Source organism: Lissotriton vulgaris, chromosome 6, assembly GCF_964263255.1.
Source record: "Lissotriton vulgaris chromosome 6, aLisVul1.2, whole genome shotgun sequence".
Lineage (NCBI taxonomy): Eukaryota > Metazoa > Chordata > Amphibia > Caudata > Salamandridae > Lissotriton > Lissotriton vulgaris.
Genome location: NC_141694.1, coordinates 1,852,489,702 through 1,852,514,143, shown reverse-complemented (window position 1 = coordinate 1,852,514,143; position 24,442 = coordinate 1,852,489,702). Strand labels below are relative to the sequence as shown.

At 49.0% G+C, this 24,442-nt stretch overlaps 1 protein-coding gene across 1 annotated transcript in view; it reads left to right on the top strand.

The window, feature by feature from the left end:
• IFT172 (intraflagellar transport 172) overlaps positions 1-24,442 on the top strand; it is a 1,181,874-nt gene that overhangs the window by 1,039,866 nt on the left and 117,566 nt on the right. Inside the window, exon 45 of the mRNA XM_086928171.1 lies at positions 4,270-4,368. Within this exon, the coding sequence (XP_086784297.1) occupies positions 4,270-4,368 (99 nt within the window). The remainder of the gene's footprint in view (positions 1-4,269; positions 4,369-24,442) is intronic.

The window sequence follows — 24,442 nt, the reverse complement described above, 5'->3', positions numbered from 1 at the left end:
CAAGATGCTCACCCTTGTTCAGGTTCTTCAAGCGTTGATGGAAGGAGACTGGATGGTGTCGCTCGACTTGCAGGATGCGTATTTCCACATCCCAATCCTGAAGTCGCACAGGAAGTATCTCCGTTTCACGGTTGGGTCACAGCACTACCAGTTTGCGGTCCTTCCGTTTGGTCTTACTACTGCGCCTCGAGTCTTCACCAAGGTGATGGCGGTGGTGGCAGCTCATCTCAGGAGATCGGGGATACCTGTGTTTCCGTATCTAGACGACTGGCTGATCAAAGCGGAGTCGTCGGAGAAGGTGCTCCATCATCTGCAGGAGACAACTCAGTTGTTGTTCAGGTTGGGTTTTTCGATAAATGTACCCAAGTCTCACCTGGTGCCCTCCCAGCGCAACCTGTTCATAGGTGCCGTACTGGACACTACTGTTTGTCGTGCATTCCCTCCTCCTCAAAGGATTCGCGACATACAGGAAATGATTCCTTTGTTTTACCCTGGAGCGGTCGTTCCAGTCCTGAAGGTCCTTCGCCTGCTCGGTCTGATGGCTTCTTGCATTCTCCTGGTCAACCATGCACCCTGGCACATGAGGGCACTCCAGTGGTGTCTCCGCAGGCAGTGGTATCAGCACAACGGAGATCTCGGGGAGTCGGTGAAGATCTCCGGAGAAACTGCAGCGGATCTGTCTTGGTGGAGCGTGGAAGGCAACCTGTCGCAAGGGAAGCCTTTCCATCTACCTCCATCGGTGGCCACGGTGATTACGGATGCATCCACTCTAGGGTGGGGTGCTCATCTGGGGGATCTGGAGGTCAAGGGTCTTTGGTCTCCAGAGGAAAGGTTGCTTCACATCAACCTTCTAGAGTTGCGGGCGATACGTTTGGCGCTCAAGGCCTTCCTCCCTTCCCTTCGCGGTCAGTCGATCCAAGTCCTGACGGACAACACGACCGCGATGTGGTACATCAACAAGCAGGGAGGAGTGGGGTCGCAGTGTCTCTGCAGAGAGGCTCTGCGTCTCTGGTCCTGAACCACCAGGCCTGATGGCAAATCATCTGGCCGGAGTTCTGAACGTACGTGCGGACAGTCTCAGCCGGCAGTTCTCTGCCGACCACGAGTGGAGGCTTCATCCAGAGGTGGTTCGTCACGTCTTTCGGACGTGGGGGACCCCTCGGGTGGACCTGTTTGCCACTCGCGAGAATGCTCACTGCCCGTCATTCTGCAGTCTCCAGTATCCGATGCAAGGAGCCTTGGGGGACGCGTTTCAGTTGTGTTGGGGAAGTCAACTCCTTTACGCGTTTCCTCCCATACCCTTGATTCCTCGGGTTCTGAGGAAAATTCGCCAAGACCGGGCCCAAGTTATATTGGTCGCCCCGGATTGGCCAAGAAGGGTGTGGTATACAGATCTACTCCACCTCTCCTCTCACCCGCCGCTCCGTCTCCCTCTCAGGGCAGACCTCCTCTCTCAGATGGAGGGGCAGGTTCTACACCCCCACCTCCAGACATTGCACCTTCATGCCTGGAGATTGAACGGGGCAACCTGATTTCCTATTCTCTCACACCTGATGTGGTGGATGTCATTTTGTCTGCTAGACGTGACTCCACTAAGACTGTCTATTCTTATAGATGGTCTAGGTTTGTTGTTTGGTGTGGTGAGAATGATATTGACCCGTTGAGAGCCCATTTATCAGATGTGCTCCGGTTTGCTCTCTCTTTGGCTCAACAGGGGCTGGCAGTTGCCACAGTTAAGGGCTATCTTTCGGCACTGTCAGCTTTTATTTTTTTGCCTGATCAGCCCTCTCTTTTTAAGTCACCTGTTGTCTTGAGATTTTTGAAGGGTCTTGTAAATAAGTTTCCTCCTACCCCTTTTATTGTACCTCAGTGGGACTTGAATCTTGTTCTGACTTTTCTGATGGGCTCTCCCTTTGAGCCTCTTCATAAATGTCCTATGAGGCTTTTAACCTTTAAGGCAGTTTTCCTAGTTGCAATTACCTCGGCAAGGAGGGTGAGTGAGCTTCAAGCTCTTAGTTCCAAGCCCCCGTTCCTGACCATACATGCTGATCGGATGGTTCTAAGGACCAGGGCTGCTTTTCTTCCTAAGGTGGTGACTCCTTTCCACCTTGGTCAATCCATTACCCTCCCTACCTTTTATCCTCCCCCACACCCTTCCAAGGAGGAGGAGAGGTTGCACCGTCTGGACCCTAAGAGGGCAGTGTCTTTTTATTTGGACAGAACTAGAGACTGTCGCTTGGACGATCAACTCTTCATTGGCTTTGCTGGCTGCAAGAAGGGAAGAGCGGTCCATAAAAGGACTTTATCAAGATGGATCGTTCTGTGCATAAAGATCTGCTACTCTTTGGCCGGTAAGGAGCCTCCGGAGGGTATTAGAGCTCGTTCCACTAGAGCTAAGTCATCTACCTCTGCTTTGGCTAGAGGTGTTCCTGTGGAGGACATTTGTAGGGCGGCAACCTGGTCTTCCCTCCATACTTTCGCGAAGCATTACTGCTTGGATACGGAAGTCAGGAGGGACGGCCACTTTGCGCGCTCTGTCCTTCAGGATTTCCTGGTTTAGAAGAGTGGACACCCTCCTCCGGGAGTGGGGACTGCTGTGGGACTCTATTCACAAGGTGAGGAATCCACACGGCAGATGTATCTATCAGAAGAACAAGTTACTTACCTTCGGTAACGCTTTTTCTGGTAGATACTATATCTGCCTGTGGATTCCTCACTGACCCACCCGCCTCCCCGTTGTCCACTCTTCTATGCCAGAGTTATTGTACTGTAATGTATATTTGTTTTGATGTCAAGGAAATGTTTCATTTGCTTCCTGCATTTGCTTTACACTGTGTGTTTTGCCTTGACTATTGTATACTGTGTATGCTTTGTATATATCTACTGTCATTGGTCCGTCCGTGTGCCTCGATGGCACGGAAAAAAGGCGGAACTGATGTCATCACGCCGGCGTGGGCCTGTTATAGGCGCCGGTGACGTCAGCGGAGTCGCGAGCGGAGCCGTGTCTCTGTGACGTCCTATCCACGTCGGCGCGAGGCTACGAAAAAGAATTTCCGAATGTTGCTGGCGCAAGGGGGATATTCACAAGGTGAGGAATCCACAGGCAGATATAGTATCTACCAGAAAAAGTGTTACCGAAGGTAAGTAACTTGTTCTTTTGGGACGTACTGCTTTTGTATCTTTTCAAAAGGTGAAGACTGTGCAGTTTGAAGTATGCATCAGAATAACAAGTTACTTGCCTTCGGCAAAGCTTTCTCTCCTCACCTATCCTCCCTCATTTCTGTTTGTGGAGTGGTCTTCTAGGTATCAGTATGGTTCCATGTTAGATTGTGCACACTGTCACTGTTTTCAATCTATTACTGATGTTTGCAAGTAAGGATGCGGAATGCTTTATTGTGAACTTATTTGAGCATACAGGGGAGCGGAGGGCACCTATATATGGCTCCGGGCCCGTGTCGAGTCATATGGCACCACCTGTTGGTGCACAGAAGTAATTGCTAAAAATAAATTCCAGATCCAGTCTGGCATCTGCGGGAAACCAAAAGATGAGAAATATGTGGTTAGGCAGTATCCACTAAAAAGCGTGTCACCAAAGGGTTTCAATAACTCATTCTTTCTCATTTAGATTCCCAGCCTGAATGGACCCATATGAAAAGATTCTCATCAAGAAAAATCTAATGTTGAGGTGCTTCTTGTTACACAAAGATGAAACTTGACCCTGAAAACAATAGCATTAAAAAGGGGGCCTCTCACACTGTAATCTACGTTCCTTTGTCTTCGTTCCATTCATAGAGTTGATGGGAAAATTGTGATGTATTTAATTCTCTACAAAAAGAAAGTTTAAACAATGAAAGCCCTGCACATTTCCTGTGAATATGGCCTCGATAACTTTGCTATTATTCCTGAATTTATTGATAGCAGAGTCCAAAAAACTGGGCTAAGCTAAATTCTCTTGTGATGTAATAATGAAAACGCCTGCATTCCCACCATATCTTTGGAGAACTATTTCCTGAGAATGCCTGTCAGGAATTCTCCTGTATTCTTGAATGTGCATCAAATCTCACTCCCAGGAAAACATCAGTAATGTTTGTTCAACTAGATCTCACGTGTATTGTATAATTAACATGGCCGTCGCTGATGAAGCATCCAGACGTTATTAGTTCTAAGTTATGATATACAAATATTGTCACACGTTCACTTTTTGAATGTTTATTTCCACTTTATTTATCTACTTTAAAACTTTAAAAAGTTTGGTATCTCCTTTTTTAGGCGATTGAAGAAGGGAGCCTGGATGCCCTCGATCATACAGATTTCCAAGACACTGATATTCCATTTGAAGTGCCATTACCAGCCAAGCAGCATGTGTCTGTGAGTATTCTCTCCTTTACAGCCCGGCGGGGTCTGAGTAGCACCAACTGAGGCCAGAGAAAACCTTCCACCCAGAAAACTGTTTGTCTAAAAGAGAGATCACTCATGTCTCCAACTGCATAGTTCACAGAGAATGAGAAGCTTTTCTCCATTCTGGCAGGACAACTCATGCTCCAAGAAGACAAAAATCCCATAAAATGAGGCCGGTGGATGTCTGACTGCAAGATTTATAATCACTAATGAATGTCCCTGCAGGTTTCCTTTCTCTGCATTCTTGTTACATTAGACCTGTAGCAGCTGCATCATCTCTCACTGCGCTGAATTGAAATGTTATGCACCTCTTTTCCACTCGGTGTTTTGAAAGGAACTTAGCTTCTCCTTGATAAATCATTGTATGTTTACAGCCAACTCTCAGCGCTCCCTGAAGGAGTCCTTTCATAATGCCTTTTAATGTAACGAATTTCTCAAACACTTTCTTAGTTTGATAAAAAAAATGTAATCTAATATTGCAAGTAGATTTGAGCGTGACCTGACAAAGTTTTAGAGCACGCTTATATGTTGGTGTTGGGTGTGGATATTTTTATGTTAAGAACACATATTTTAAAGTGTATACCTGCTTTCAGCGATAACCGGTAAAAGTTGTATATTGTGTTGGAGCAGACTGTACCACTAACAAGATGGCTAGAGAGATCTTTTGAAGGAGTTACCTTCCGAGGGGTGTAGCGTATTGACACTGTACGTAACAATTGGATAGTGTCTAGCCAGTTTTGCACAGGTGTATGAAAAAAAACTTGTGTTTTTATTCATATTTCTTTGTTCTACACTGCATACCTTGGTAAGTAATGTTCTTGGTAATGGCTATTTCTGATGGAGACTTCTAGCCACAGATTCCTCACCTTAGAATATTCACATGGCGTCAGACTGAATCCAGAAAATCTTGATCAGTACATCTGCATGCTGGTAGGTGGCATCAAATAGGCTAAGTGTGTTGGAAGTGATATTTGCGGTGCATATATAGACACCACCCTGGCACACAGACCTCTGTTTCTTTCTTTCCATGCCAACAGCGTGAATTTGGAGAGCTACCACGGACACTTTTTGATCATCTTTTTTTACTTTTCGTAAACTCAATTTTGGGCAATTTGCTGTGGTAGATATATGTCCCCTAACAAACCTACGGGGGTTTAAACATACTGGGGAATGTCATAAACTGACGTCTGTGCCTGATTCCCATTTGGTCTGTCTCCGGTGCTTGTGGTTGGGCCACAACCCCAAGGCCTGTGGCAAGTGCAAAACGATGCACCCAAAGGCAATCTGCGAGTGAGCGATGAAGCTCTTGGCAGCACTTCAGAAGAAGGTTCCATCTCGTTTCCGCTCCCGAGGGAGATCTCGGGCCGCTCCAGGAGTCGTTTCCACAGACAGTTGTCCACCCACTTCAAAACGTCTTCCTCAAAGTCTGGTAAGTCCAAGAAGCACAAGAAAAAAGTCTAAACATTCTTTTGCTTCCCCATCCTAATGAGGTACTCCCAGGCCCCATTCCACTCTCCACCTGCGAAGCTAGCTCCGGACCCCACTCTGCACTTTCCCGAGTTTCCAGGAGCCAGAGAGAATCCTGCCTAGTTGATTGAATTTAATGATGTTATGCATGCCATATTTGGCCCATGGACTCGCTCTGGTGTGCCTGTGAGCGCCACAGAGGTGAGAGGTGCCCCCTGCTGAGTTTCTGCTGGTGGGTTTGCCCCTTATGCCAGCCAGGCCATCTGGATCAGCCCCCATATCCAATCCGATGCCACCACGAGTGCCTCCTCCTACGCCATATCCGGTCCTTCTGACACAGCCCCTGGCTCCACTGGATGACGAGCCTATTGCCATTTCTGACTCTGAGCCCACCTCTGGACTTGCCGCTCATAGATAGTGAAGGAGGGGAGGGAAAGATGAAGAGTGGTATGGGTCATTTGAAGAAGACACCAGACAAGCAGACACACTTTGAGGAGCTGGGCGATGCCACCAGTGATCTGGATACCTCCTCTGACTGGCATGCTTTCCCCTCCAGGCCTTGTTTTAGAGAAAGGCCAATCTTTTGTGACCGTGATACATAGGGCAGTGGAGGTCCTTGACCTGCAATTGACACCCTTCAAGGTCAACGACCATTATTTTGATAGAGGTACTTCACCTGGGGGCGAGTTCTGCTGAGCTAATGCACTCCTTTAACGAGGACCTCACAGACGTTCTTCTGGGGTCTTGGGCTAAACCTTCCACTGGGGCTCCTGTGCACTGCATTGTTGTCCAATGCCATCATCCCGCCCTGGGAGACCAACCTTCCTCACCCAGCATCCCTCCCCATATGTGTTCCTTTCCACCCCACTGGATAGGCCCGAACTGCCAGGCTAGATCCACCCTAGATCGAAAACAAGCATCCTGGGACCGGTTTCGGGGTTTCACCCCCTATCAGCCAGGCTAGATTGACTCCAGTTGCATGGAGAGCACGGGACCCATGTCTGGGCATACCCGTCCCACTCTGGGTGAACGAAGCAAAAAGAACAATTTGTTCCTTTTGCCGCCGTAAGTGGGAAGGGTATACCCAGACGTGGGTCCAGTGCTCACTGTGCCACTGGATTCAAGCTAGCCTGGCTGATGAGGAGTGATGCCCCAAATCCGGTCCCAGGATGCTTGTTTCTGGTCCAGGGAGGACCTGGCTTGTCAGTTCAGGCTGGACTGTTCCCATGAGGAGCAGGGTCCAGACTGATTTGCATATGGCTGGGTCCAAACCCGGGTGGTGTGGTGAGCAAAAGAACGATGGATAAATCCCAGATCTTTGTGACTGGGAGTGAATGTATTGTTAAGCATTCTGTCCATCATTTGTTCCTTTTGCGATCATTCTACTTCATCATCATCAGAACCTTTGTTGCCTTTCAATGAGGTGTTGACTGAACCAGTTGTAGAGATTTGCCAGATGTCATCCTCTGCGACCTCCAGGCCACTTGCTAGGAGGTATACGCCGGCTTCAAGAGACCCGCTCTTTTTGTCCTCTCACTGTTCACCTGAGAATTTGGTGGAACAAGCTTCCTGTTCTTCAAAACTGACTCCGGGGTCTTTCCCTCCATCCCCGGTAGATAAGGAGTCAAAAACAAAGGAGAAGTCAGTGAAGAAACTGTTTTTCCGTGGCAGCATGGCATTGAAATCCACTAACGCAACCTGCTTGTTGGGACAATATATATATGTTCGAGGCATGTGGGCTGCTGAATTCATATCTGTGCATAGATCGCCGCCTAGTGTTGGGTCCGGATGATTGCACATTGTTGTCCTGGAAGAGTCTTCGAAGTATCACGAGATAGGTGGCTCCTCCCCTGGACTACAGTGTGCATGGGCATCCTGTCCATCCTCAGATTGTTTTTCTCCGCCATTGGGTTCGGGTGTACTTCTTGACTCGAGTTCGGAATCTGTATTAACGTTTTTGCGCAAGGCCAAAAGGCCTTCGGGACGTTGGTATTGTTTCATTCGGTGCCTACACTTCATCCAGTTCTTTCAACAGGACGTCGAAGCCGTTTGCCTTTCGACACCATAGGCTCCAACTACAACGACGATGGAACGGAGCCCGTTCAAGAGATGCCCCGTCTGCAACTCAATATATCCCCACATTCATGTGCACCCTGTGTGCAATAAATGTTTATCCCCGGTCCACGACGAGGCCAGCTGTATGGCCTGTTCCAAGTTCCGGTCCAAGAAAACGTTTCGAATTCGGCGCGCAGCACGACAGTCGGCGCAGAAAGCGGCGCCCGACCCGGAGAACATCTTCGAGGCCGATGACGATGAAGGCGGCGATGAGGAGGATCCTGACCAGCAGTTAGACCCTGCGTCGGAGCGTGACTCTACCTTCGATGTGGACGAGGAAGAAGACTACGTCCACGAAGAAGACGTCGTCGAGGTAGGAGACGACACAGAGGCCATCGGAGCCGTTGATGACGACTCAGACGATGAGCAAGGCCCACCCGCAAAAGCGGGGCAAAACATTGACACTGCGCTCTCTAAAACTCAGGTCGAGGCATCGCCAAAAGGCCTTAGCCAAGATCGTACTTCACATTCTCTAGCCCCGCGTCAAGGCCCGGCTAAGAATACTACCAAGGTGCCATCGGTCGATCCATCGCGACGCCAGTGAAGTCGAAAAGTGTTGTCGACGCTTCGGGATCACAAGGGGGCGTCGACCCAAAGAGCGGGGCACCGAAGCCAGTCTCATCGGTCAAGCACGTCACTCTGACGCCGTTGACATCAACATCCAAACATGGCGACACTGCCAAAGGACTCCACACTAAAAAGACTGTCGACCCGAAGCTTGCATCCGCCAAGCCGATAGTAAGCAGGGCCCTCGAGTCGAAAACAAGAGCCGACCCGAAAGAGCATATCGCGTCGAAAGCCAAAGCTGTGCCTGCTGCGCTCCCGACGCTCGGGTCGACGCAAGGCCGCAAGCATGCTGGTGATCCGCCAAAGCACATCGGATCGAAGACGCCATCAATTCCAAAGATTGTCGGTTCGACTCAAGTGCCTCCTCCAATTAATACGGACTGCCCCCAACCGCTCGAGCCAAAGCAGTCGAACCTCAAAAGGGCGCCAAAGCGTCAAAAAAGGTGTCGGGACCTTCCAAGTCTCAGTCCATTCCAGAAGAGGTAATGTTCCAGGCACCCTCGTACGACAATCAGTCGAAGCTCTTCATCGACTCGGATTCTGGCAGGCTCACCATTCACAAACGGAAAATCGCTCCAGAACATCCTTTGGAGTCGTACAAAATCCCTCTCAAGAGGAAAAGGGATTCGGCTACCTCACCTGTTCTCTTCGAACCTGTGGAGTCCTATACCCAACAATATCCCTGTTCTCCCACACGCAGTGACGTGGATGTAGAAGAAAATTACCATCACGTTGACTTTAATTACCAGGCTGACCCAGATCAACATGAACATCAAGCCTGGAATGACCCTATTGACCCTGATGAGCCTCAAACTACTCCTGATGCTCAGTCCTATAATGTTAAAACCTCGCCTACTGAAGACAAGGCGGCGTTTAACGCATTGCTAGAAAGGGCGGCCATTAACCATGACGTGCAAATGCACGCGGATCCAGTTGAGGAGGATTTTCTGTTCGATACTTTCGCCACCTCAGAAAAAACTGTAAAAACATTGCCTATGCTAAAAGGTGTCATGAAACATGCTACTGACATTTTCAAAGAGACCACAGGGCAAGGGTGGTGAACCCAAGAATTGAAAGAAAATATCAGCCTGTGCCTGTGGACCCTACGTACATCAGGGGCCAGCTCCCGTTGGACTCCTTAGTTGTGGCTAATGCTCGCAAGAGAGCAAACTCTCAAACTAGCGGTGACGCTTCTCCTCCGGACAAAGAATCCAAAATCTTGGAGGCTTCTGGCAAGCGTGTAGCTGCTCAAGCAGCTAATATTTGGAGGATCGCAAACACACAGGCCCTATTAGCCAGATACGATAGGGATCACTACGACACGCTAAAACAGCTCTTGCAACACCTGCCAAATACTTATAAGGAGGGAGCAGAAATGCTCATACAGGAGGGAAAGCTGATTTCAAACGTATCCATCAAGTGTGCACTAGATGCAGCAGACACGGCAGCTAGGGCTATAAACACTAGTGTTATGTTGAGACGTCATGCCTGGCTCCGAATCTCTGGGTTTAAACCAGAAATCCAAACAACTTTGCTTAATCAGCCAGTTAATCCTGACTTTCTTTTTGGTCCTGACGTAGACACTACCCTTGAAAAAATCAAAAAAGACACTGAGACAGCAAAATCCATGGGGGCTCTGCAGTCACAACAGTTCAGGGGCGGTTCCTTTCGTCGCTCCGGTAATAGGGGAGCCTCTAGAGGTCAAGCACTGCAGCAGGCCCAATACAGCAAAGGGAACACGCAAACCACCTATAACAAGAATAACAGAGGTGGATATCGTGGAAACAGCACCAAAGGCAGTGGACGCGGAAATAACAATGCCAGATCCTCCGCCCCCAACAAACAGTGACGCCTTGTCACTGCCCCCAGACCATTTAACACCGGTCGGGGGAAGACTCCAGCAGTTCCTGCCAGTCTGGGAAATCATCACCACAGACAGGTGGGTGAGACAACTTATCCAATACGGCTATTGTCTGGAACTAACCTCCACTCCTCCCAACATACCCCCAAGGCACCGTCCTATGTCCGCAGAGCACATGCACTTATTGCAGCAAGAAGTACTCTCCATGCTGCAAAAAGGGGCAATAGAACTCGTGCCTTTGCAACAGCAAGGTTCAGGGGTGTACTCTCTGTACTTTCTAATCCCAAAAAAGGACGGTTCCCTGCGGCCCATTCTAGACCTCAGACCCCTGAACCACTACATCTTGTCAGAACACTTTCATATGTTGACTTTACAGCAAGTCCTACCACTGCTCAGTCAGGGAGACTTCCTAGCAACCCTAGAACTGAAAGATGCATATTTCCACATTCCCATCCACCCAAGTCACAGGAAATATCTCAGGTTCACCGTCAACAACCAGCATTACCAGTTCAAGGTCCTGCCTTTCGGGGTCACCACTGCCCCCAGGGTGTTCACCAAGTGCTTAGCAACTGTGGCTGCGCACCTGCGGAGACAAGTCATCCATGTCTATTCCTACCTGGACGACTGGCTTGTCCAGGCAAAGTCAGCCCAGCAGTGTGCCAGTCACATGTCACGCACAATTCACCTCCTACACAGTCTAGGATTCTCATTAAATTACCCAAAGTCGCACCTTCAACCAGCTCAGGTACAACCGTACCTAGGTGCGACAATAAACACTCTAACAGCAACAGCGCTGCTGAACTCTGCCAGGGTCAACAGCATGCAGTTGCTAATCCAGAAATTCAGGCCCCAGCACTCGCTCCCAGCGCAAGTATTCATGCAGCTGATAGGCATGATGGCCTCCTGCATCTTCATAGTCCCGCACGCGAGGCTGCACATGCGTCCACTTCAAGAGTGCTTAGCGCTACAGTGGAACCAGGCTCAAGGACAGTTGAAGGACCTAGTGTTGGTGACCGGTCGTGCGTACAAATCTCTGCATTGGTGGACTCCACACAACCTTTGCAAGGGACGACCGTTCCAAGAGCCTGTGCCACAGTTAGTGCTAACCACGGATGCATCTCTACAGGGTTGTGGAGCGCATGTCCTCCATTACACAGTGCAGGGACTCTGGACGAAGCAGCAGCAAATAATGCACATCAACCTATTGGAGCTCATGGCAATCTTCATGGCATTGAAGGCCTTCAAACTGCATTTGTGCAACAAAGTCGTGCTGATCCGGACGGACAACATGACGGCCATGTATTACATCCAAAAGCAGGGAGGCACTCACTCTCCACAACTGTCTCATCTAGCCCAGAGCATGTGGAAGTGGGCCATTCAAAGGAACATGTTCCTCATGGCGGAACATCTCCCAGGCAAAGACAACCAGATGGCAGACCTGCTCAGCAGGCACAGCCATCAGATGCACGAGTGGGAGATTCACCCCTCGGTGCTCCAACCATATTTCCAGCAGTGGGGTCATCCAGAAATAGACCTATTCGCCACAAAGGAAAACCCATAATGGCAATCCTTCGCCGCCAGGTTCCCACACCCGCAGTCTCAGGGCAATGCGATATGGATGAACTGGTCAGGCAGATTTGTGTACGCTTTTCCCCCAGCACCACTAATCCCGCTGGTGGGGCGCAAACTGCGGCAACACTCCATGACGCTCATCCTGGTTGCTCCAACGTGGGCAAGGCAGGCCTGGTACACCACATTCCTGGAACTTTCAGTGGTGCCTCACCAACGACTGCGCCTCACTCCCAGTCTCCTCACTCAGAGCCATGGAGACATTCAGCAACAGTTGAGCCTTGCAATTTGGCTCCTGAAGTCATACAGTTTGGCTACCTCAGCTTGCCCCCTGACTGTATGAACATCATCAAAGAGGCAAGGCGACCTACAACTAGGGCATGCTATGCAGCCAAATGGAAGCAATTTGTCATCTACTGTTCCAATAATGACATTAATCCGCTGGATGCTTCCACGCAAAACATCATATGTTACTTGTTGCATCTATACAGATGCAATCTGGCGTATACTTCCATCAGGATACATTTAGCCGCCATAGCAGCATATCTTCAAAACAGGCAACATCTTTCCCTTTTTAGAGTGCCTGCCATTAAAGCTTTTTTAGAAGGACTCAAAAGAGTAATCCCTCCCAAACAACCACCTTCACCTGTCTGGAATCTAAATATTGTTCTCACCAGACTCATGGGGCCGCCCTTCGAGCCTCTTCATTCTTGTGAGATACAGTTCCTTACATGGAAAGTGGCTTTTCTCATAGCCATCACATCACTAAGAAGAGTTAGTGAGCTTCAAGCCATAACAATTCAAGAGTCTTTCCTACAAATTCATGCTAATAGGGTAGTGCTACGTACCAACCCTAAATTCATGCCTAAGGTGGTGTCGCAGTTCCACATTAATCAAAACATTGAACTGACAGTTTTCTTTCCAAATCCTGATTCAGTAGCAGAATGGGCACTGCACACCTTAGATGTTAAAAGAGCTCTCCTATATTACATCGACAGGACAAAAGACTTTAGGAAAACTAAACAACTGTTTGTTGCCTTCTCCCCACAACACAAAGGCAACCCTATTTCCAAATCAGGTATAGCCAGATGAATTGTTAAGTGCATTCAAATCTGTTACCACAAAGCTAAACGCACATTAACAGTTTCCCCAAGAGCGCATTCCACACGCAAGCTAGGGGCATCCATGGCTTTCCTAGGTAACATTCCCCTAGAGGATATATGTAGAGCAGCCACATGGACAACCATACACACATTTACCAAACACTACTGTGTAGATGTGCACTCCAAACAGCAAGCTGCTGTAGGACAGGCTGTATATATCTATATATATATATATATATATATATATATATATATATATATATATATATATATATATATATATATTTTCGATGGATTTGGCTAAGACAGTGATCCCAAAACTGCATGATGATATTCGCCTCCTCATCGCTTCTTCAAAAGCCCCCCGCCCACTCCTCAAACCCAGACCTAGCAGCCACCAACCTCACCCAATGGGTATCCAACAGCGCCGACATCCTAGCACCACTGAAAAAACGACAAATCAAACTAGGCAGCCTCCTGGTTCAACGATGATCTTAAGAAATCCAAGAAACTCTGTCGCTCCCTCGAGAAGGCCTGGAAAAAAGACCCAACCACCAGCACCAAGGACGCCTTCAAAAACGCCACCCGCATTCACCACCAACTAATCCGAAATGCCAAGAAAGCAGCCTTCAAGGACCGTCTAGATAACAACGCCCACAACAGCAAGGAACTATTCAACATCGTCAAGGAATTTACCAACCCCTCAGCCAACTCCAACGACATCACCCCCTCTCAAGCCCTCTGCAACTCCCTAGCCTCATTCTTCCACAACAAAATTGCAGACATCCACAACAGCTTCGACAACCAACCAGAAGACCAAGCCTCCCAATCCCCTGCAGGTCCCCCACCCCCCCTGAACATCCTCAATGACTGGAAGCCAATTTCCACTGAGGACACCATCCGTCTGATGAACTCTATCCACTCAGGATCCCCCACAGACCCCTGCCCTCACCACATTTTTAACAAAGCAGACTCCATTATTGCACCGCACCTCCGAGACGTCATCAACTGCTCCCTCAACTCCGCAACCTTCCCGGAAAGCTGGAAACATGCCGAACTCAGCGCCCTCCTGAAGAAACCCACAGCTGACCCCACCGAACTCAAAAACTATCGCCCTATCTCACTCCTTCCATTCCCGGCCAAAGTCATCGAGAAAGCTGTCAACAACCAGCTCGCCGCATTCCTCGAAACCAACAAATCCCTCGACTCCTCACAGTCCGGCTTCTGAGCCAAGCACAGCACCGAAACCGCCCTCATCGCAGCAACAGACGACATTCGAACTCTACTGGACAATGGAGACACAGTCGCCCTCATCCTCCTCGACCTCTCCGCAGCCTTCGACACAGTCTGCCATAGCACCCTTCTACAGCGCCTCAAAAACATCGGAATCCAAGGAAAAGCACTGGAATGGATCACCTCGTTCCTATCCGGAAGAACCCAGAGAGTCCGCCTCCCACCATTCAAGTCAGAGGCCACTGAAGTCATCTGCGGCGTACCTCAAGGGTCCTCACTCAGTCCCACCCTCTTCAACGTTTACATGAGCCCCCTCGCGGCCATCGCACGCCAACACAACCTCAACATCATCTCCTACGCCGACGACACTCAATTGATCCTATCACTCACCAGAGACCCTAACACGGCCAAAACCAACCTACACGAAGGAATGAAAGAAGTAGCCGAATGGATGAAGCACAGCCGTCTGAAACTGAACTCAGACAAAACAGAAGTCCTCATCTTAGGTACCTCCCCCTCCGCCTGGGACGACTCTTGGTGGCCAGAGGCCCTTGGAAAAGCTCCCATCCCGACGGACCACGCACGGAATCTGGGCGTCATCCTGGATTCCTCACTCTCGATGAACAGACAAGTCAACGCCGTTTCTTCATCTTGCTTCAACATTCTTCGCATGCTCAAAAAAACATTTCGCTGGATCCCTACCGAAACTAGAAAAACAGTCACCCACGCTCTGGTCACGAGCCGACTGGACTACGGAAACACCCTCTACGCCGGCACCACCGCAAAACTCCAGAAAAAACTACAACGCATCCAGAACGCCTCAGCCAGGCTCATACTAGACATCCCGCGTAAAGAACACATCTCTGATCACCTGAAAAACCTCCACTGGCTCCCCGTCAATAAGAGGATCACTTTCCGGCTCCTAACCCACGCACACAAAGCACTCTACGAAATCGGACCCGAATGCCTCAACACACGACTATCCTTCTACACCCCCTCCCGCCAGCTACGATCTTCCAACCAAGCCCTTGCTAATGTACCTCGCATCAACAAAACCACCATGGGAGGTAGATCCTTCTCCTACCTAGCAGCTAAAACTTGGAACTCACTTCCCACTCACCTTCGCCTTACTCAGAACCACCTAGCATTCAGAAAGCAACTCAAAACGTGGATATTCGACAAGTAACTCCCCACCCTTCTACAAGCGCCTTGAGACCCTCTGGGTATGTAGCGCGCTATACAAATCTTTTGACTTTGACTTTGACCTTTGACTACCAAGTTTCTGAATGGTGGTCAAGCTACAGCATGGCAAGTCATACAATCTGGGTTGAATACAGCGGACTCATTGGCTAGAACGATGGGAACTTCAGTCACTACAAGGAGGCACGCATGGCTGAGAGGGTCTGGTTTCTCTCTGGATGTGCAAAATGCCCTCATGCATTTGCTCTTCGATGGGCCGAGCATGTTTGGCACCCAAGCAGATTCTGCCTTGGAGAGGATTAAAGACAGCACGGCAACAGCTAGATCTTTGGGCTTTCAATCTCAGCCCAAGGATTGCAGACAGTTTAGGAGGTTCTGTGGTTTTGGCATGAACTTTTCCTTTCGTGGAAGACAGCAGTACCAGCAGCAGCAACCATCCAAATCTTTCTATAGAAGTTATATTGGGCGTGGCATGCTTTCCACTTGGTTCTAATGAACAACAAGAGCGCAAACATTCTGCCACCGCCACTGGGTAGTTGTCATTAGGACCATATTTCCAAAGGAAATTGATTTTTTGGGTTTACTTATAACGTTGCTACCTTTTGATGAATCTTCACTAACCTTTAAAAAAAAGAAATTCTGATGGATACATCTGCCAGTGGATTCCTCACCTTGTGAATATCCCCTGCGCCAGCAGCATTCGGAAATTTTTCGTAGCTCTCCCCGCCGATGAGGACGATGTCAAAGACCCTTGCCTCCGCTCGCGACTCTGCTGACGTCACTGGAGCCATAAGAGAGCCTCGTCGGCGTGATGACGTCCATTTCCTTTTTTCCGCGCCAACGACTGGTTGATCAAAGCAGAGTCGCCGGAGAAGGTGCTTCACCATCTGCACGTTAAAACTCAGCTGTTGTACAAATTGGGTTTCTCGATAAACGTGCCCAAGTCTCACCTGGTGCCCTCTCAGCGCAACCTGTTCACAGGGGCAGTACTGTACACTACTGTGTGTCGAGCATTCCCTCCTCCACAAAGGATTCTCGACATTCAGGAAATGATTCCATTGTTTTACAACGGAGCGGTCGTTCCAGTCCTGAAGATCCTTCGCCTGCTCGGTCTGTTTGCTTCCTGCATTCTGTTGGTCGACCATGCACGCTGGCACATGAGGGTGCTCCAGTGATGTCGACGCAGGCAACACAACTGAGATCTTAGGGAGTCTGTGAGGATCTCCAGAGAAGCTGCGGTGGATGTCTTGTTGGAGCATGAAGGGCAATCTGTCTCAAGGAAAGCTCTTCCATCTACCTCCATCAGTGGCCACAGTGATCACAGATACCTCCACTCTAGGGTGAGGTGCTCATCTTGGGGATCTGGAGATCAAGGGTCTGTGGTCTCCAGAGGAAAGGTTGCTTCACATCAACCTTCTAGAGTTGCGGGCGATACGTTTGGCGCTCAAGGCCTTCCTCCCTTCCCTTTGCGGTCAGTCGGTTCAAGTCCTGACGGACAACACTACCGCGATGTGATATGTCAACAAGCAGGGAGGAGTGGGGTTGCATTGTCTCTGCAGAGAGGCTCTGCGTTTCTGGTCCTGGGTTCAGGACCATCAGGTTGTCTGATGGCAAATCATCTGGCCGGAGTTCTGAACGTGCGTGCAGACAGTCTCAGTCGGCAGTTCTCTGCAGACCACGAGTGGAGGCTTCATCCGGAGGTGGTTCGTCATGTCTTCCGGACGTGGGGAACTCCTCGGGTGGACCTGTTTGCCACTCATTTGAACGCTCACTGCCCGTCATTGTGCAGTCTCCAGGATCCGTTACAGGGGGCATTGGGGGACGCGTTTCAGTTGAGTTGGGACACACAACTCCTTTACGCGGTTCCTCCCATACCCTTGATTCCTCGGGTTCTGAGGAAGATTCGCCAAGACCGGGCCAAGTCATATTGATCGCCCCGGATTGGCCAAGAAGGGTTTGGTACACAGAACTTCTCCACCTCTTCTTGTGCCCTCCGCTCTGTCTCCTTCTCAGGGCAGACCTCCTCTCGCAGTCGCAGGGGCAGGTTCTACACCCCCACCTCCAGAGCTTACATCATTCATGCCTGGAGATTGAACGGGGCAACCTGAATTCTTTTTCTTTTCCTTTTGACGTGGTGGACGTTATTTTGTCCGCCAGACGTCTCTCCACCAAGTCTATATATTCCTATAGGTGGTCTAAATTTGTTCATTGGTGTGGGGAGAAGTCTATTGACCCTTTGAGGGCTCGCTTATCCAACATCCTTCAATTTGCTCTTTCTCTAGCCCAGCAGGGTTTTGCTGTGGCTACTGTGAAGGGCTATTTATTGGCTTTGTCGGCGTTCCTTTGCTTGCCGGACCAGCCGTCTTTGTTTGAATCACCCATTGTGTTACGATTTATTAAGGGCCTTACCAACAAATATCCGCCCACTCCATTTATTGTGCCTCAATGGGACTTAAATCTTGTCTTAACCTATTTGATGGATTCTCCCTTCGAGCCCTTACACAAGTGTCCCTTGAGACTATTGTCTTAAAAAACTGTATTTCTTGTTGCCATTACCTCAGCAAGGAGGGTAAGTGAGCTTCAAGCTCTGAGTTCTAAACCCCCATTCTTGACTGTTCATGCTGATAGAATGGTTCTCAGGACCAGGCTGCTTTTCTGCCTAAGGTGGTAACTCCCTTCCATCTGGGGCAGTCCATTACCCTTCCTTCCTCGAACCTCCCCCTCACCCTTCCAAGGAGGAGGAGCGGCTTCACCGTTTGGACCCTAGGAGGGCGGTGAGTTTTTACCTCGATAGGACTAAGGACTATCGTGTGGATGACCAGCTCTTCGTGGGCTTTGCTGGCAGCAGGAAAGGCAGATCGGTGCACAAGCGCACACTTTCCAGGTGGATTGTCTTTTGTATCAAGATTTGTTAGTCTTTGGCCGGTAAGGAACCTCCAGAGGGTTTAAGAGCTCATTCTATCAGGGCAAAGTCTTCTACATCTGCCTTATCTAGAGGTGTTCCTGTTGAGGACATTTGTAGAGCAGCAACTTTGGTCTCCCTCCACACTTTCGCGAAGCATTACTGCTTAGATTCTGAAGTGAGGAGGGACGGACACTTTGCACGTTCCGTCCTTCAGAACTTTCTGGTATAGAAGGGTGGACACCCTCCTCCAGGATGGGGACTGCTGTGGGACTCTATTCACAAGGTGAGGAATCCACTGGCAGATGTATCCATCACAAGAACAAGTTACTTACCTTCGGTAACGCTTTTTATGGTGGATACAGTATCTGCCTGTGGATTCCTCACTGACCCACTGTAGGCTAGAGGTAAAGGAGGGGGAGGGGGAATTGGAACCGTTTTCACATGACGCAGGACACACAGGTGATATGTTGGTCCATTGTTTATTCAAATTCAAGTAAAGGGTGCCAATGCAGTAACAGTTGCACAAACAAATGAACTCAGTCCTTCTGGCTTTCCTCGGTTCCTGGGCTTGGACTCGCCTCTTTATGCTCCGGGTTCGAGGCACGAGTTCCGGGCGTCCAAAAAGAAACAAGAGAAAATAAAAAATAAAGGAAAAGACAAAGAAAAGAAAAGAAAAGCTTTTGTCAGTTGTGGTTGTCCGGATTTGACCCTTTGGGATAGGGGCCAGTGAGGGGACGTTCACCGTTTCTAAGGAGACATGTGGAGCCCACAGTAAGAAAGCGGTGTCCTCCCACTATTAAGTGTGCCGTCCCCGTGGTTCGACGAGACTCAGGAGACGCTGACGTACCTGTACCAGCCACCCTCCTCCTGGAGTGTGGCGAGTCGTTGCGCGTTGTTGGACTTCTCCGACGCCCTCTTTAGGTTCTGCTTCCTGGTGTGGGTCAACCGTGTCCGGGAAGTGTGTGGTCAGCCTCTTCCCGCGTGATGTTTCGTTCGGTGTCTTCCCCTCTTCGTGCGGTGTCTTCTCCTCTTCGTGCGGCGTCTTCTCTCTCCAACAACCGCCCCCCCGCCCCCCTCCGAATAGCCGGTTCCTCCTTCAATGCTTTAGAGTCCTCGGATTGGCTTTTCGAGCATGACATCACACCGCTGGGTTCCTCCCCGCGAAGGAAATTAAAGGGACCACATTCATCGCGTACCTGTGTTAGCAGGACAGCGTCAGCGTTAAAGGTCCGTGAGTCCTGTTCTCCGAGTCCCTCCTGACACCCTCCCGCCTCTCCGTTGTCCACCCTGGTATACCTGCAATGGGGTTGTTTTATAACTGTTGTTTTCAAAGAAAATTGCACTGATTTCACACTTTGTGTGTTGGTTTGGATACTGTGTATATTTGTGTCGGTCCAACCGTGTGCCTCGAAGGCACGGAAAAAAAGGGCGGAACGGATGTCATCATGCCGACAAGGCTCTTATGGCTCCAGTGACATCAGCGGAGTTATGCTTCTGTGATGCCGTCCTCATAGGCGTGGAGAGCTACGAAAAATTTCCGAATGCTGCTGGCGCAGGGGATATTCACAAGGTGAGGAATCCACAGGCAGATACTGTATCCACCAGAAAAAGCGTTACCGAAGGTAAGTAACTTGTTCGTCTCATCCACTTCAGCTCGTTCCTGAAAGTTTTGGGGCAATCCAAGAAAAAGGAGGGGTCCCAAAACATGGTTTCCCCATGCAATTTTCCAGAGGAAATTTAGATACAGCTACAGCCAGAATGGCTGAACGGAATTACAGCAAGATCTTTACCCAGAAAAATTGTGAATGCCCTAAATGGATATAATGTTCCTACAGGGTGGTCGTGGTGTGGTGGGTCTACATGTTTCGTGCCTACTATGTCCCTAACGGGTCAGATGGCACTTCGTCAGGATCATAAAAAGCTAACGGTGAGTGGTGCACTACCGCAGGTCTGGTTCTCCTAATTAAGTCTGATGACCAGACGCAGTAGAATATATCCTAGTAGGCTTATACCGGGGTAGGAGACCTTGTGGAAAAGGGAGAAGGGGAGAAAAACAACCAATGGAGAGTTAAGGCAGGCAGAAAAAATCTTGGTGGGTTGCTCTTTGTGGCAATACAAGTTAAAGTCAACAGGCTAAATGTAGCAGTGAGGTAACGGGCGCATGCAGGTGTGGTATGCATTGTTGCGATACCCAGGTTTCTCTGATTTACATCGTTATGTTGAAGTATTGATTATCATAAGTATGCCTCCTATGTAGGAACATTATATCCATTTAGGGCATCCACAATTTTTAATTAAGCCAGAGCTACCACAGTAATAAAACATACAAGAGTAGGACAGCTCTAGACTTATTTTAACTCACCCTCCTGTGCACTACCCAGCCCTCACACCTGTACTTACCCTACAGCTTCTTCAAAAGATCTCCGCCAAAGAGCCCTGTTTACGGTAGCCTGTCCGGCATTGGAGCGCCGACCCAACGAGGAGCTGGGCCCAATGATGAAGCATGTAAATAAGAACAATTCCCAACAGGTATCAATTGGAAGACAATTTCAACAGGTGTATGCAATATGCATTACAAAAGAAAGAAATTAAGGAGTCACTGCAGTTTTTGAAAAAAAGGCGGGTATTATTCACCACTTTAAGAGCAAGGCGGGTCTGTTGCAAAGTTATACAGTTAAACAGCACTGTACACATCAAATGGGGTGACAACCCGGTGGCACTTGGTGAAGGTGATATATACATGAATATATACAGTGAATAGTGGTGGTAGTGCAAGTGCTGGGGTGAAACAGCGTGGTCGGCGCGTAGTGACAATAGGTGAAATATACAGAGTAATGGCTCCAGGGATCAAGTTGTAATCACTTAAAACAAGAATGAGTCAATTTCCAGGAGTACAAAACAAGTAGGGCGCCATAAAATTAAGCTGTGTGGTCGACGGCGTTTCGATCCCCGTCAGTCGGGATCGTCATCAGGACTGGGTTGTCGAGGGAACAGTGATGTCCGCCAATGGCAATTTCATGCGGATGGAGGGGCTGGTGTGTAAGATCCAATGCTGAGTAGCGATTTGGAAGGCTTGAGGCAGCGGGGGTGATCGGCGTCTGAATGAATCAGGACGTCAGGTCGGCTAACGCGAAGGGCAGCTTCTGGCAATGAAGGCTCGCCTGCCAGAAGCTGCCCTTCGCGTTAGCCGACCTGACGTCCTGATTCATTCAGACGCCGATCACCCCCGCTGCCTCAAGCCTTCCAAATCGCTACTCAGCATTGGATCTTACACACCAGCCCCTCCATCCGCATGAAATTGCCATTGGCGGACATCACTGTTCCCTCGACAACCCAGTCCTGATGACGATCCCGACTGACGGGGATCGAAACGCCGTCGACCACACAGCTTAATTTTATGGCGCCCTACTTGTTTTGTACTCCTGGAAATTGACTCATTCTTGTTTTAAGTGATTACAACTTGATCCCTGGAGCCATTACTCTGTATATTTCACCTATTGTCACTACGCGCCGACCACGCTGTTTCACCCCAGCATTTGCACTACCACCACTATTCACTGTATATATTCATGTATATATCACCTTCACCAAGTGCCACCGGGTTGTCACCCCATTTGATGTGTACAGTGCTGTTTAACTGTATAACTTTGCAACAGACCCGCCTTGCTCTTAAAGTGGTGAATAATACCCGCCTTTTTTTCAAAAACTGCAGTGACTCCTTAATTTCTTTCTTTTGTAATGCATATTGCATACACCTGTTGAAATTGTCTTCCAATTGATACCTGTTGGGAATTGTTCTTATTTACAGTATATACCCATCCCAACTTGGTCTATGGGTTTTCTCCTGTTTATCCTACACAATGATGAAGCATGACATCCTTCGGGGTGTGTGAGGGCATCACGAAGAAATACCTCCCTTTCCCTGCCCCTCTCACTAGGTCACTAGGAACTGCACACCTTCTTGATACACAGTTCAATTTGGAGCTTGTGTGCAGGACCTGTTTAAATACAACTCCTGGTCCCCCCTTGTGTTTGATATGTATGCCATTATGCCTATGTTATGAATGTGTGTAGTGGCAAATGTATACCTGTCAGGCTTTAATCTTAGTTTTTTCCCAGTGCGTGTGTATATATATATATATATATATATATATATATATATATATATATATATATATATATATATATATATATATATATATATAATATTTTTTTCTCTGATGGATACATCTGCCTGTGAATTCCTCACCTTTTGAATATACCCCATGTGCAGCATGTCATAGACAGCTTTCTCCAAAGCTCTCCCACATCGAAGAGGACTTCATAATAATACAGCTCGGCACGTAATCCCGGTGTCGTCATCGGAGCCATAAGAAGACCTTGTTGATGTACTGACGTCAGTTCCTTTTTTTTTTTTTTTTGCACCGCTTATGCGAAATGGTTTTTCCAGGCTCTCCATTTTGTGATTTCTCCTATTCTGTAGGTGCAGCTTTATTGCTGGTGAAGATGTCTCCACCAAGGAAGTCTGGCTTTACACATTGCAGGGAATGCAGCGGTCAGCTGTCCATCACTGACCCGCATGAAAACTGTCTCTGGTGTTTGCCGTCAGACCATGACGTTGAAGCCTGCTTGTCATATCACCAGATGACTCTGAAGGCCTTGAAGGAAAGGGAAGCGAAGCTGTTCATGGTGAATGCAAAGAGGCAGGCAAGAGGTCCTCAGAGGTTTCAACCTTGTTCAGAGTCGATATCCCCAACACATAGTTCGTCCAAAAGAAAACATTAGAAGCAGCGGCATCGTGGGTCTTGATGACGTTCTTCTAAAGGTGATTCGCCAAGGTCGGCGTCCCCGGATCCAAAGCCTCGGGAAGAAAGAGAGAAGTTGACACTGAGTCCATCTTCGAGGATGTCACTGGCTTTGTCCCCAACTCCGAGGCCAATGACTTTGATGGTATGGCCTCTACTGGAGCCAGATTTGGATCCAGTGGTCCCTCCAGCACATCCGGTGCCAGTGGCTACAAATCAGTAGCAGGAGTATCTAGCATTCCTGGCTCCTAGATCTGATCCCTCCTCCTTTTTGAATGCTATGTTTAGCATTTTTACGGAGGCAGCGACTCCATCTGGTGCAACTGCTGGCCCATGGGTCCACTTTCTTATTCTCTCTGAGGTTTTCTGGCCTATTTTCAACTAAGCAACCTTTATGTCTTTCTGGTAGATACATCTGCCAGTGGATTCCTCACCTTGTGAATATCCCCCTGCGTCAGCAACGTTCGGAAAATTCTTTTGTAGCACGCCGGCGTGGACGACGTCACAGGAGCACGGCATCGTGCGCGACTCTGGCTGATGTGACCGACTCCTTATTAGGCCTACGTCGGCGTGATGACATCAGTTCCCTTTTTTCCGCGTTGTCAACGCTAACGGTTTCTTGGGATCTCTTGTGTTACGGATAGTGACTTTGTTGCTATTTGTGTGTTTCTGTATCTTTTTCGAGTTGCTGTCTTCCGCCGAAGATGTCGTTGAAGAAGACAGGTTTTAAGCAGTGCGGATCGTGTGCCAGGACGATGTCCATAACCGATCCTCATGGTGATTGCTTGTGGTGTCTGGGCTCGGACCACGATGTCGAAGGCTGTTGATCCTGTTCTAAAATGAACCCGAAGGCTCTGCGTGAACGAGGACCTAAACTCCTTCTGGCCAAGGTAAAAGGAAAGGATGCCAAGAGGTCTTCGAGGTCAAGATCAAGACGCTCGAGGTCGAAGCCGAAGCTGAGGTCGAGGACGAGGTCACGGTCGAGGTCCCGATCGGAGTCGGCGTCGAAGTCGGCTTCGGGACATGCTTCGGGTTCCTCAAAGAAAAAACATAAGAGGAAGAAGCATAGCTCGAGGCACCATTCCGGCAGGGAGTCGGACTCGAAGAAGAGGTTTTATTCTCGAAAGCATCGTAAGGACTTTTTGTCTCCCACACCATCTCGTGAGCCTGGAGGTGAAGCCTCCCCTTTAGAGTCCAGAGAGCCTTCTCCGGATCCGGG